Raw genomic sequence first — 14,706 nt, 5'->3', positions numbered from 1 at the left:
GATTGAAGAGCCAGTTTAGCTAACACTCCAAGCTTTGGTGAAGTCACTCTTGCACTCAACTGCAATGATCCAGAGCAGAACCCCGGGAAAGAGATTGGCCACTTTCACACTTACAGGCCACACTCAACCTAACTCCATCATGGCCTTCCATGAACTCCATTTACTTGCATGTGAGCCCACCTCTCATGAGACAGTAAGTTCTTTTGAAGGGATGGCCCATATCTGAATCCTTCTTTTCCACTAATAGTGCTTTGTACACACCAACTTTATAAAATTTATGTTTCCAAATGGTGAGAAAAAGAAAATCAGAGTATGTAATGATGTGCAGACACATTCATGACTATGTGTAATTAGCTCCCTCTGCTAAGATTTCAGTTCACCTCACAGCACATCTTGATTCAGAGGTTCCAGGGATAGGAGAAAAGGGCTAGTCCATTCTATGAGAGTTGACCAGACAATATTTCTAATTTCTGTTGATGAGACATTTGAAAATCCAGTAAAAATAGTATAGAAATAAGCACTAGTTGTTATTTCTATGATTAAAATTGAAAATATTCTCAAGAAATACCCTAAAAATAAATATTACACAGATTTTTTAAAAATCTCAACAAATTGGGGTGCTGGGGTGGTACAGTAGGTTAAGTGTATGACTCTTGGTTTTGGCTCAGGCCATGACCTCAAGGCCCTGAGATCGAGCCCCAGGTCAGCTCCATGCTCAGCACTGAGTCTGCTATCCCTCTTTCTCTGCCCCTCCCTGGTGTGTGCTCAAAATAAATAAATAAATACATACATACATACATACATACAACTCAACAAATTACTTTGGTTTGACTGATACATCTAATCAGTGAACAACATTCAAAGGTCAAGACTTACTCATCCCTAGGACTTAGATAAAACTGACACTTGTAGGCACCTAGGTGGCTCAGTCTATTAAGTGTCCACCTTCAGCTCAGGTCATGATCCCAGAGTCCTGGGATGGAGGCCCACTTCAGGCTCCCTGCTCAGCAGGAAGTCTGCTTCTCCCTCTCCCTCTGCCTTTCCCCCTGCTCCTTCCCTCTCAAATAAATAAATAAAATCTTAAAAAACCAAAAACCCCCAAAAAACTGACAGTTGCTCACTAAATAATCACATATTGCAACTCCGTATCAGATCAGACCAAATACACAGGAAAACCTGGGTAAGAATGAATATCTAAAAGGAGTAGCAGACAGTGCTGGTTCTCAAAGGGTAAAATGTAGAAAAGTTCTTATTTGATTTAGGGGCGGAAGGTGAGGGAAGCATACCATTACTTCCTATTAAATTGGGTTTTTGGGATCCCTGGGTGGCGCAGCAGTTTGGCGCCTGCCTTTGGCCCAGGGCGCGATCCTGGAGACCCGGGATCGAATCCCACGTCAGGCTCCCGGTGCATGGAGCCTGCTTCTCCCTCTGCCTGTGTCTCTGCCTCTCTCTCTCTCTGTGACTATCATAAGTAAATAAATAAAAATTAAAAAAAAAATTTTTTAAAAAATTGGGTTTTTGTGGCCTTAATTAATCCACCAAAACAGTATTTATGAAAAACAGAAACAACACAGAATATTTAATAAGAAAAAATGCCAGCTTCCTCAGTTTTGATTTCAGGCTGCTATAATCATATTTTTTATATGAAAAACTAGGCAATTATCAATATTTACTGGGTACTTAGGGTCACATGAGAGAATAGAAGGAGAACTGCTATTCTTAGATAACCTTACCATCAGAGGCAAAACAAAGATTAAAATAGTATGTATACAAAAAAAAATAGTATGTATACAAAAAAAATAGTATGTATACAAATTATATACATATATATATACACACACACACACACACACACATATATATATATATATATATATATATAAAGAAGATAAACTTGCATTCTTGAGGGGATTCAGCTTATAGCCTACCAGTAGCATTAACAGGAGACCATCAGACACCAGACTCAGGGGGTTTAATTGTTTTTAAATCCATTAGTAGAACTTGCTGTAATGTTTCCAATCCCAGCCAATGTTCTCACATTTTACTTTTATACAGAAAACCAATCCTAAATGATTTTTATTCTTTCTTCTACCTCTAGGTTTTGGTTTCATCTCCCCTGCCGTTAGGTACTTTGTTTCAAATATAACCTACTGCTCTACTACACATGGAACAATGCAAAAGTGCATGTATGTGGCAGAAATACTAGAGATTTTAAAGGCATCCAAGGGAGGAACAAAATGAAAATTTGTTACAATCTGATCTCAAAATTTACTAGCAATACTTATTTCAAACCACTCATCATCACATATTAGTGATATACTCATAATAAAAGTTTCTTTAAAAAAAATAAATAAGGGATCCCTGGGTGACGCAGCGGTTTAGCGCCTGCCTTTGGCCCAGGGCACCATCCTGGAGACCCGGGATCAAATCCCACGTCGGGCTCCCGGTGCATGGAGCCTGTTTCTCCCTCTGCCTATGTCTCTGCCTCTCTCTCTCTCTGTGACTATCATAAATAAATAAAAATTTTTAAAAATATATAAATAAACAAATAAATAAATAAAAGTTTCTTTATCAATGAGTGTCTCATATCACTTAAACTCTGCTTATTTCTCAAGGTTCTATGACATTTCCACCCATAACATCAAAAAGCCTGAAAATCCATTTCTGATAGGGTTTTTGTTGTTGTTGTTTCCAAGTAGGCTCCACACCCAGCATGGAGTCCAGTCTGAGGCTTGAACTCACAACCTTGGGATCAAGACCTGAGTTGAAATCAGAAGTCAGACACAACTGACTAAGAAACTCAGTTCCCCATCTGACAGTCCTTTTTTTTTTTTTTTAAGATTTTATTCATTTATTCATGAGAGACAAAGAGGCAGAGACACCGGCAGAGGAAGAAGCAGGCTCCCTGACTCGATCCCAGGACCCAGGATTCACGATCTGAGCCAAAGGCAAATGCTGAACCACTGAGCCATCCAGGTGCACCCCCCATCTGACAGTTCTTTTTTTTTTTTTTTCCATCTGACAGTTCTAAATGTAGTTCTAAATGTGGTAGTAACTCCTGCCAATCGCTGTTTTCCTTTTTTAATTTTTAAAATTTCTAGCAATAAAACCTAAATAGTCTTATCAATTGGTATAACAAACCCACAACAAAGATCAACTCATTTCCCAAAAAGGGGGCACCAAAAAAAGGGGGCACTAAATGAAAAAGATTAGCAAGGATATCTGAGACCTTCAACGTATTTACTACTTTTTTTTAATGAAAAATAATGATTTGATAACAAAAATTACCAAAAACATTCTAATCCTCTTAAATGTTTAATATTCCCTTCTTACGATCTTTTAATTAATTTGGTCTTTAAGAAAAGCAAAACCAGGGGCTCCTGGATGGCTCAGTCAACCAGTTAAGTGTCTACCTTTGGCTCAGATCATGATCTCAGGGTCCTAGGATCAAGCCCCCACATTGGACTCCCTGCTCAGTGGGGAGTCTGCTTCTTCCTCTCCCTCTACCCCTCCCTACTGTCCCGTCTCTAATAAATAAATTAAATCTTTAAGAAAAATGAGTATGACCTGATTGTTTACACAGAAAATCCTAAGGAATCTACAAAAAAGCTAGTAGAATAAGTAAATTAGCAAGTTGCAGGATATAAAGTCAATATACAAAATTCAATTATATTTCTATATGCTAGCAGCAAATAATTGGAAAAAAATTTTTAAACATCCAATTAACAGCTCAAAAAAACTCCAAAATACTAGTAACAGATGAACAAAATAACACGTAAGATCCCCACAGTAAACACTACAAAACACTGCTGAGAAAAATTAAAGACCTAAGAGAATAGAGAGATACACCATGTTCATGCATCAGAAGATTCAATACTGATGTCAATTCTCCCCCAAACTAATCTACAGACTCAATACAATTATAATCATAATTCCATCAAGCTTTTCTCTAGAAATTGACAATCAGATTCTAAAATGTATGTGAGGAACGGCTGGGTGGCTCAGTGGTTGAAAGTTTGCCTTCGGCTCAGGACGTGATCCCAGAGTTTTGGGATCAAGTCCTGCACTGGGCTCCTGCAGGGAGGCTGTTCCTCCTCCCTCTGCCTATGTCTCTGTGTCTCTCATTAATAAATAAATAAAACCTTAAAATACAATACAATAAAATGAAATTATATGAAAATTCAAAGAACCTAAAATATCCAAAACAATCTTAGGGGGAAAAGAAAACAAAACAATGTAGTTGAAGATTTACACTACATGACTTCAAAACTTACCACAATGCTACAGTAACCAAGTCAGTATGATACCGGCAGAAGGACAAATGATCAATGAAAGACAGTAGAAAACCATATTAGGGTTCAATTTCTGGTTCAGTTGGTAGAGCATGTGACTCTTGATCTAGAGTCATCTAGATCTAGTGTTCTCATCTCATACACTTATTAACTCAAGATGGATCATAGAATTAAATGTAAAAACTAAATTATAAAAGTTTCCAGGGATCCCTGGGTGGCGCAGCGGTTTAGCACCTGCCTTTGGCCCAGGGCGTGATCCTGGAGACCCGGAATCGAATCCCATGTCGGGCTCCCCGTGCATGGAGCCTGCCTCTCTCTGCCTATGTCTCTGCCTCTCTCTCTCTCTCTCTCCCCCTGTGACTATCATAAATAAATAAAAATTAAAAAAAAAAAAAAAAAAAGTTTCCAAAGGGCAGCCCTGGTGGTTCAGTGGTTTAGCGCCGCCTTCAGCCCAGGATGTGATCCTGGAGACCAGGGATCGAGTCCCGCGTCAGGCTCCCTGCATGGAGCCTGCTTCTCCCTCTGCTTCTCCCTCTGCCTGTGTCTCTGCCTCTCTCTGTGTGTCTCTCATGAATAAATAAATAAAATCTTTAAAAATAAAATAAAATAAAAAAATAAAAGTTTCCAAAGAAGATACAGAATATCTTTATGACTTGGGGGGCAGCAAAGGTTTCTTAGAGGTCACAGAATGCAAGAACTATAAAAGAAAAAAATGTCAAATTAGAGTTCATCAAAATTTAAAACTTCTGCTCATCTAAAGACAACAAACAGGAGGGAACCTGGGTGGCTCAGTCGGTTAAGCATCTGCCTTCGGCTAAGGTCATAATCCCGAGGTGCTGGCATCAAGTCCCACATTGGGCTCTCTTCTCTGCAGTGAGTCTGTTTCTCCCTCTGCCCCTCTCCCTACTCGTTCTCTCTCTCCCTCTCTCTCAAATAAGTCTTTAAAAAAAAGAAAAGAAACAGGAGGGGCACCTGGGTGGCACAGTTAGGCCTCTCTTGATTTTGCTCAGGTCATGATCTCAGGGTCATGAGATCAAGCACTGCATTGGGCTGTGAGCTCAGCAAGGGATCTGCTGTAGATTCTTTCCCCTCCCACTCCCTTTCCCTTTGCTTCTCCCCCCAGCTCTCATGAGTGTGTGCACATACACACTCTCTCTCTCAAATAAATAAATGAATAAAATCTTAAGAGGAAAAAAAGGCTGACATTTTGTTAGCAAAAATGTAAAGCAACTGGAACTCTCACACATTGTTGGTAATATTTTAGAAAAAAAATCTAGCAGTTTTTCATAAAACTAAATATATACTTATGTATATTTATGATCCAGCAATTCCACTCTGAAATATTTACCCAAGAATTGAAAACACATGTTCACAAAAAGATCTGTACACAAATGTCAGTAGAAACTTATTCAAAACAGCCAAAAACTGGGGATCCCTGGGTGGCTCAGCGGTTTGGCACCTGCCTTTGGCCCAGGGCACGATCCTGGAGTTCCGGGATTGAGTCCCGCATTGGGCTCCCGGCATGGAGCCTGCTTCTCCCTCTGCCTGTGTCTCTGCCTCTCTCTCTCTCTCTGTGTCTATCACAAATAAATAAATCTTTATTTTTTTTTAATTTTTATTTATTTATGATAGTCACACAGAGAGAGAGAGAGGCAGAGACATAGGCAGAGGGAGAAGCAGGCTCCATGCACCGGGAGCCCGACGTGGGATTCGATCCTGGGTCTCCAGGATCGCGCCCTGGGACAAAGGCAGGCGCCAAACCGCTGTGCCACCCAGGGATCCCTAAATAAATCTTTAAAAAAAAAAAAAAAAAAAAAAAAAAAACAGCCAAAAACTGAGAAAAGCCCAGATGTTTATTAACAGAAGAATGTAAAAACAGAGGTATAGTCAGAAAACAGAATGGTACTCAGCCAATACAAAGGAACAAACTACTGATACAAGAGCAACATGGATGAACCTTGAAAACATTAGGATGAGTGAAAGATGCCTTACTCAAACGAGTACTTACTATATGAATCCATTTACATGCTCCATTTGCATGGAACCAGCAAGAGTAATCTAATATAGAAACAAAATTACAACAGTGGTTGCCTGGGGTTGAAGGAACATCTCCAAGAATAAAAGAACTTTCTGGGACGATGGTACCATTCTGTCTTGATAGGACTAAGTTCTACAGGTATTTCCATTTGTCAAAACTTGCTGAATGGTACCCTTAGATTGTGCATTTTGGTTGGAATCCCAACGTGGGTATAGAGATTACTTAAAAAGACAGAAAAAAACAATGACTGTGCATTTCATTGTATGCAAAATTTACACTCTCTTAAATATATACGTATATATAAATATTGAACTTGTTATATAAGCAGACATCATATTCAGAAGTAAAACATACTGACATCTCCATCATAATTTGAAGTATAGCAAAAAATCAAGATGGTTTAATGAATGAATAGAGGGATGGATAGATGAATATGTAATAAAATGAATGATAAACGTAGAATCTTGATGTATATAAGGGTATTCAGTATATTATTCCTTCAACTTTTCTGCACTTTTAAATATTTTCATAATAAAATGCTGGGAATAAAATTTTAATTACAAGTTACCACATGAATACTCTACACCAGATCAATAACAACAGGTGCCAAGTGATTAAGTGATTACTACGTGAGAAGCACTATGGTGGTTACTCACATATGTTATATATAATCCCCATAGCAATCCTGCAAAGCAAGTATTATCTCCACTTTCCAGATAGGGAACTGATACACAAAAAGACTAAGAAACTTATTCCAGACTCAGACAGCTAATAAATGGTAAAAGCATGACTCTATACGCAGCTCTGATTCCGTAAGGGCTGCTCTTTCCGTTACATCATACTGTTTTAACAATAAATCCAAGGATTTGACCCAATTAATATTTTTATACTATGGAATTCTGCATTGTTCTTTTTCCTAAGAGTTTAAGTAATCTCTGCACCCAATGTGAGCTCAAGCTCACAACCACAAGATCAAGAGTCACATGCTCTACCAACTGAGTCAGCCAGGTGTCCCTGTGTTATGACTAGTAGTAAAAATGAGTGGGTTAAATAGCAAGGGTTTTGGAAATCAATGACCCTGTCCTTCCACTGTAATGGGATAGCTACTGCATGGCTGCTGCTATTCTTATCTCCTTTCAACAATATTATGAATGTGTTTTATGATACTAGACATGAATGCCAAAACCATGACACAATTTTCTCAAACACAGTTCTTTACCTCATTTCTCGTTCTTCATGTTGAGCGATAAGGTTGCTATAAAAATTCTCCAGTGTCACTTTGGTCATGGTCACTCTTTCCTTTGTGTGATTACTCATGGAGGAACAAGGTGTTGAGCCTGTCATTGCCATGGCTGCTAGAAACAAAAAAAGAAGAGGTATTAGTTTTGGATTAGAACCCACCAACTAGGGATCCCTGGGTGGCGCAGCGGTTTGGCGCCTGCCTTTGGCCCAGGGCGCGATCCTGGAGACCCCGGATCGAATCCCATGTCGGGTTCCCGGTGCATGGAGCCTGCTTCTCCCTCTGCCTGTGTCTCTGCCTCTCTCTCTCTCTCTCTCTCTCTCTCTCTCTCTGTGACTATCATAAATAAATAAAGAAAAAATTAAAAAAAAAAAAAAAAAAAGAACCCACCAACTAGGGCAGCCCAGGTGGCTCAGCGGTTTAGCGCCGCCTTCAGCCCAGGGTGTGATCCTGGCGACCCAGGACTGAGTCCCCCATCGGCTCCCTGCATGGAGACTGCTTCTGCCTGTGCCCCTCTCTCTCTCTCTCTCTCATGAATAAGTGAATAAAATCTTTTTTTTTTTTAAGATTTTATTTATTTACTCATGAGAGACACAGACACAGAGAGAGAGGCAGAGACACAGGCAGAGGGAGAAGCAGGCTCCATGCACGGAGCCCGACATGGGACTCGATCCCAGGTCTCCAGGATCACGCCCTGGGCTGAAGGCGGTGCTAAACCGCTGCGCCACCCAGGCTGCCCAAGTGAATAAAATCTTTAAAAAAAAAAAAAAAAAAAAAAGGGATCCCTGGGTGGCACAGCGGTTTAGCGCCTGCCTTTGGCCCAGGGCGCGATCCTGGAGACCCAGGATCGAGTCCCACGTCGGGCTCCCGGTGCATGGAGCCTGCTTCTCCCTCTGCCTGTGTCTCTGCCTGTGTCTTTCTCTCTCTCTCTGTGTTGTGTGTGACTATCATAAATAAATAAAAATTAAAAAAAAAAAAAAAAAAGAACCCACCAACTATGTACTCTCTTACTCCACTGGTAGGAAAGTAAATTTGTTTAAGTTTTCTGGAGGACAAACATATAATATATAACAAAAGCCAAAGAGAATATTTGGTGAAAATAAGTATATATTAATGTCCTATGACCCAGAAATACCATTGCTAGGTATAAGACCTAAAGAAATTGTCACACGGGCTCTTACGAAATGCATAAAGGGGGTGGGTGGGTGGTTCAGTCAGTTAAGCGTCTATCCTTTGGTTCAGGTCATGATACCACGGTCCTGAGATGGCGCCCCACATTGGGCTCCCTGCTCCCTGCTCTCCTTCTCCTTCTGCCCTTCCCCCTGCTTGCTCTCTCTCTCATGCTCTTTGTGTTTCTCTCTCTCAAATAAATAAATAAAATCTTTTAAAAATTAAAAAAAGAAAGAAATGCACAAGGATGTATATAATACACAATGTTTATTATGCCCTCATTTGTGTTATAGGAAGTTGAAGCCAATTCAGTAAGGAAATAAAGAAAATGTTGTGGATGCACATAAAGAAATAACATGCAGCAGTCAGAAGCAAATCTATCTGTACCTAAAAGTGACATGAATATATCTTTAAAACATATGCTATAACTTTAAAAAGGAAGAGAACAAGATCACAATACCATAAATGTATACTAAGAATATATAATATAGACACAGAATAAAACTTTGCCATCCAAGAATCTACCTTGAAGAAATAAAATCTTTAAAAAAAATTTTTTTAAATAAAATAAAATATGTATCAAATGTGACTAATGGTTTAACTTTAGGCAGTAAGAATGCCATTCTTTTGTGGCATAAAGATCATTTATGTGGGCTTTTCCATATTTTATATATTTTCTTAAATGAGCATGTACTATTGCTACTAAATTACCAATAATTTTTAAAGATTTTTTTAAAAGATTTATTTATTTATGAGAGATACAGAGAGAGGGAGATGCAGAGACATGGGCAGAGGGAGAAGCAAGCTCCATGCAGGGAGCCCGATGTGGGACTCGATACCAGATCCTGGGATTACACCCTGAGCCAGAGGCAGACACTCAACCGCTGGAGTCACTCAGGTGTCCCTAAAGATTTTATTTTTAAGTAATCTTTCCACCCAACGTGGGGCTCAAACTTACAACCCAAGATCAAGAGTTGCATGCTCTACTGACTAAGCCAGCCAGGTGCCCCAAATTATCAATAATTTTTAAATTTATAAACTTTCTACAGTTAAAAATCTATAACAAATGCTCATCTACAGGGGCACCTGGGTGGCTCAGTGGTTGAGCATCTACCTTCTGCCCAGGTCATGATCCCAGGGTCCTGAGATTGAGTCCCACATCGGGCTCCTCACAGGGAGCCTGCTTCTCCCTCTGCCTATGTCTCTGCCTCTCTCTGTGTCTCTCATGAATAAATAAAATCTTAAAAAAGGACAGCCTGGGTGGCTCAGTGGTTTAGCACCGCCTTCAGCCCAGGGCGTGATCCTGGAGACCCAGGATCAAGTCCCAGGTCGGGCTCCCTGCATAGAGTCTGATTCTCCCTCTGCCTGTATCTCTGTCTCTCTCTCTGTTCCTCATGAATAAATAAATAAAATCTTTTTTTAAAAAAATCTTAAGAAAAAATAAAATAAAATGCTTATCTGCAGGTATAGATGTACTCTGACATGTCTTATAGTATTTGATAAATGCATGCTATTTGGATTTATAAATTAAATTAAAACCTATGATAAAAACAATGTTACAAAGAAAAAACCTGAATCATAATTTTAGCTATAAAAGATAGATTAAAAACAAGAAACCCTAACTTCTTAATTTACATATGAGAAAACTGATACCAACACGGTTTAAACAACTTACAGAACATTTTTCCCTAAATTTATTTATTTTAAAAGATTTTATTTATTTATTCACAAGAGACACAGAGAGAGAGAAGCAGAGACACAGGCAGAGGAAGAAGCAGGCTCCATGCGAGGATCCCGACGTGGGACTCGATCCCAGGATTCCAGGATTCCAGGGTCACGCCCTGGGCCAAAGGCAGGCTCTAAACCGATGAGCCACCCAGAGATCCCCCATTTTTTCCCTAAATTTAAATCTCATTTTCCCCAGCCCATACTGTCACAGTTGGCCAAACCATTCACCACTCTGGACTTGCTCCAGGGTTGAGAATAATGCTAGATATTTTAACCTTATCATGCCTTCCTCCAATATGACCTGTTTCTAAGTTTGTCCTTTCATCCCAATATGAAGCTGAGTAAAAATCAGAAGCGACCAAGGGCCATTTTCAAAAGTACATTTGGGACGCCTAGGTGGCTCAGCGGTTGAGCATCTGCCTGCTTTAGCTCAGGGCGTGATCCCGGAGTCCCTGGAACTTGTCCCGTAGCAGGTTCTTTGCAGGGAGCCTGCATCTCCCTCTGCCTACTTCTTTGCCTTTCTCTCTGTGTCTCTCATGAATAAACAAAGTCGGAAGAAAAGAAAGAAAGAAAAAAAGAAAGAGAAGAGAAGAGAAGAGAAGAGAAGAGAAGAGAAGAGAAGAGAAGAGAAATATAACAATTTTTTTTAAAAAGTACACTTTATGGAAAGTTTCCTTAAGGTTCTTCCCTTAATACTTAGCAGCTTCGGGCAGCCCGGGTGGCTCAGCAGTTTAGCGCCGCCTTCAGCCCCAGGCGTGATCTTGGAGATGCGGGATCCCCACATTATGAGTCCCACATTGGGCTCCCTGCAGGAAGCCTGCTTCTCTCTCTGCCTGTGTCTCTGCCTCTCTTTCTCTTTCTCTGTGTCTCTCATAAATATATAAAATCTTAAAAAAAAAAAAATACTTACCAGCTTCTTAGATTAAGGCTATTTAGGAGTGTGCACTTATTATTACTAAGACAAAAGGCTTAACATAAAAGATATTCAGGCAAAAGTCACGTAAAAGAATAATCCTTTCAGAGCAAAGAGATTCAAGATCAAGGCTCTACTTCAAACATTTTTATTCATGATGTGCCAAAATGATTAGTAATCACAAATTCAAGAAAGTGAACTCAGCTCTACCTTACAATGTTATTCGTTACTGTTACTTTTTATGGGCGGTTTCTGCTAATAGCAACAGCTAACCCAAATATTTTTAGGATAACAGTAGAATTTTTTAAAAACCTCTGGTTTATGAAGCTTGGGTGTGGTTCCTTATTTGTCAGCCTGTACCCCCTCCACCCACAATGAAAACCACATGCACTCTAAGTCTGGTGAAGAAATTTTAAACCAAATTTAAAAACAAGTCTGAAGCAAGGGAGTGCTTTGTACTCCTCCCTTGCCTGAACACTTCTAGAGACCCTTTTATATATATATAACACATACATGTGGTTACATTCTAACAACTGAAATTATTTCAACATAAAAATGCAACTAGTGTTTAAACCTAAGACAAACAATGTCTTTCATATAATAGGTTGTTAATAAATATAAGTTGAGCAAGTTCATGATTTTTTGGTTGTCAAAAAAACTAAAGAACAAAATTACATTTACATTGATCTGTATATAAATACTGGGGTGAAGAAAGTTTTGACTCATTTAAGTCATTGGCATGGCTTTCTAAGCTTTTAAAAAGATCGACAGATAAGTGTATTCAAAGATGCTCATATAACAGACCAACAAATTTTCTAGTAGAATGATAGTCTCTAATGTAATGGCAAAGGTGGCACTGCCCTTCCCTTTGACCTTTCTTCAAAACCTCCTCCTCCTCCCCTTCCTCTACTCATAAAAGGAATAGCCTTTTCTAATAACCTTTCATCAAAAGATACAATCACTATTGCCCTATAGCAATTTATAGCTTTACTGGGTCAACCAAGTACTTTTTATAAGACAGGGATCACACTCACACTTTTTGATCATTCAAGCCTTCATGCCCTGACCTACAAGCCAATGGAGGCCCCTGTCCTATTTGTTTCATTCTCCAACTCTGCAGGATTAGGGAACAGGTAGGTAAAAAATCCTTAAAGGTGTTAAAAGTTTAAAAGAATGTGATCTTCAGAAGTTAGGGGTAGGTAGTGTAAACATAAAAGTAGACTGAATGAATGCATTGTTTTATTCAACCCAGATGATTATCCTTGGTTGACTGGCTCTAACTCTACAATGGCACTGTCATCTCTAATGAAGACCCCTTCTCTCACCAATTCTTTACTTACTTCTTTGTAACAGACAATCCTGTATCTTTTTTTTTTTTTTTAATATTTTTTAAATTTTTATTTATTTATGATAGTCACAGAGAGAGAGAGGCAGAGACACAGGCAGAGGGAGAAGCAGGCTCCATGCACCGGGAGCCTGATGTGGGATTCGATCCCGGGTCTCCAGGATCACGCCCCGGGCCAAAGGCAGGCGCCAAACCGCTGTGCCACCCAGGGATCCCTAATCCTGTATCTTTCATTTGGGCCAATGAACACGGATGCTAAGACTATTCCTTAAGAATCATGTATCTGAATTTCTCCTCCTGAACTGTAAGCCAAGGCAAAGCAAGCATCTGTCTTACACTACTCTTAATATCCTTCTCCCATCTCATGCTCAATGTACTTAGTAAGCACCTTATAAAAGATTTGCCAAGAAAGCACTCATCTTTCCTCACCATTCCTGGGAGCTGAGAATATGTATGTAGGACAGGAACGGTATTGGGAGGTGAAATGGTTTTCTCCGCCAAGTTGGGGGATGAAGTTCTGGTCCTCTTACCAGCGGAGCCTGTTAGCCTGATGTCGTCTGTTTAGGGAAACCACAGCTACTGCCTGGCTAATTCTAATTCAGAGCCAAGGTGAGCTGAAAGGGAGAGGAAGCAGCAGGTGTGCCTCACATCAACCTCCCTCTGCACATTTAAAAAAAAAAAAAAAAAAAAAAAAGCTTCTCTTTGTGTCTTTTAGTCGATTCAAAGTGCAAACTGGGAGATCTGATCTTTAGTAGATCAGCTAGTAGCTGTTTCTGCACACTTTGTGATACACACTTTCCTTTTCCATTATTTCTTTAAAAAAACAACAACAAAAAACCGTCACTCAATTTTCCTGTGATTTTAAGATGATCTGAAACCCTGTACCCTAAGACTCGCCGTGGGGAAGGGGGCACACTCGAAGGAGCCACACCCCAGCGTGGGCTTTCCACATCTCTGCCTCACACAACAGCTCCTAGGTTCTCAGACCCCAGAAAAAAAGAAAAGAGGTGCAAAATGGTAATGACTGCGATCCCAGAGGAGACCTGAGCTGTAGCAGCGAGCAAAGCTGGCAACACGGAAAAAGAGAAGAGAGCCCGGCTCCCCGCCCCAACCGCACAAAAAGAAAGAAAGAAAGAATGGGGTGGGGAGCCTGCGACGGGGGAAGTGTGGCGAGGACCGACCGGGAGAGCAGCCGGGCGCGGCGGGGTGCCAGGGGTGCCAGGGGTGCCAGCGGCTGAGGAGAGCCGCCGAGGGCCGGCCCGCACAACGGCTGGAAAGAGGGCGCCGGGGGGAGGGAGAGCCCCTAAAGGAGGGGGCAGCCTGGGGTGGGCTGAAGACTCACCAGAGCCCCGGGAAAGAAGGGCTGGGGACGGCGGACGGCCGCGGACGCCGCCCGGCCAGCGACCTCTCCGACCGGCAGACACGCGAAGCCCCAGCGGCAGCCCCGCGCCGACCAGCCACGACCGGGGGACGCGCAAGGGGCTCCGAGGCTGCGGCCGGGGGCGGGAGCGCGTAAGGACAACAGGAAGCGCTCCAACCGCCGGAAAAGACGGCAGCGCGGAGGGGCCAAGGCAGCCCAGTCCCCCGCCGCGGAGAGGGGCTGGCGCGGGGGCCGGGGGCCCGCACTGCGCAGGCGTGACTGCCCCGCGACGCGGCGGGGGGGGGCTTCGGGACTGCGCGTGCGCGGCCCCGCCGCACCCATCCTCCCCGCCTCACCTGGGAGAGGGTCGGAGGGAGAGGGAGGCGGTGCGGAGGGCGGCAGCGCGCCGTGTGCAGTGGGGGTTTCGGGGTGGGCTAGGCCGGGCTCGGGGGAGGTGCCCTGTGTTTTCTGGTTTCTTTGTTTGCTTTATTTGGAGATAATTACAGACTCGCAGAAGGCTGCAAGGCTAATACGAGGAAGTCCCGTGTACCCATCACCCACCCAGTTCCCTCACCATCTTACACAACTAGTACATGATCAAAACCAGGAAATTGACATCG

General features: G+C 41.6%; 1 protein-coding gene across 5 annotated transcripts in view; it reads right to left on the bottom strand.

The window, feature by feature from the left end:
* Positions 1-14,343, bottom strand: part of STK38 (serine/threonine kinase 38) — a 42,323-nt gene extending 27,980 nt beyond the window's left edge. For 2 of the 5 annotated variants that reach the window (XM_072833247.1, XM_072833249.1), the window contains exons 1-2: positions 14,069-14,343; positions 7,550-7,682 (exon numbers count right to left, since the gene is read on the bottom strand). In XM_072833247.1, the coding sequence (XP_072689348.1) occupies positions 7,550-7,680 (131 nt within the window). In that variant the 5' untranslated portion in view covers positions 7,681-7,682; positions 14,069-14,343. Of the gene's footprint in view, positions 1-6,300; positions 6,326-7,549; positions 7,687-14,068 lie in introns of those variants that run through there. The other 3 variants (XM_072833248.1, XM_072833251.1, XM_072833252.1) reach the window with 3 other exon arrangements.
* Positions 14,344-14,706: the final 363 nt, after the last annotated feature.

Source organism: Canis lupus, chromosome 7, assembly GCF_048164855.1.
Source record: "Canis lupus baileyi chromosome 7, mCanLup2.hap1, whole genome shotgun sequence".
Classification (NCBI taxonomy): domain Eukaryota; kingdom Metazoa; phylum Chordata; class Mammalia; order Carnivora; family Canidae; genus Canis; species Canis lupus.
Note: the sequence above shows the minus strand (reverse complement) of the source record. Positions and strands in the feature narration are given on the sequence as shown.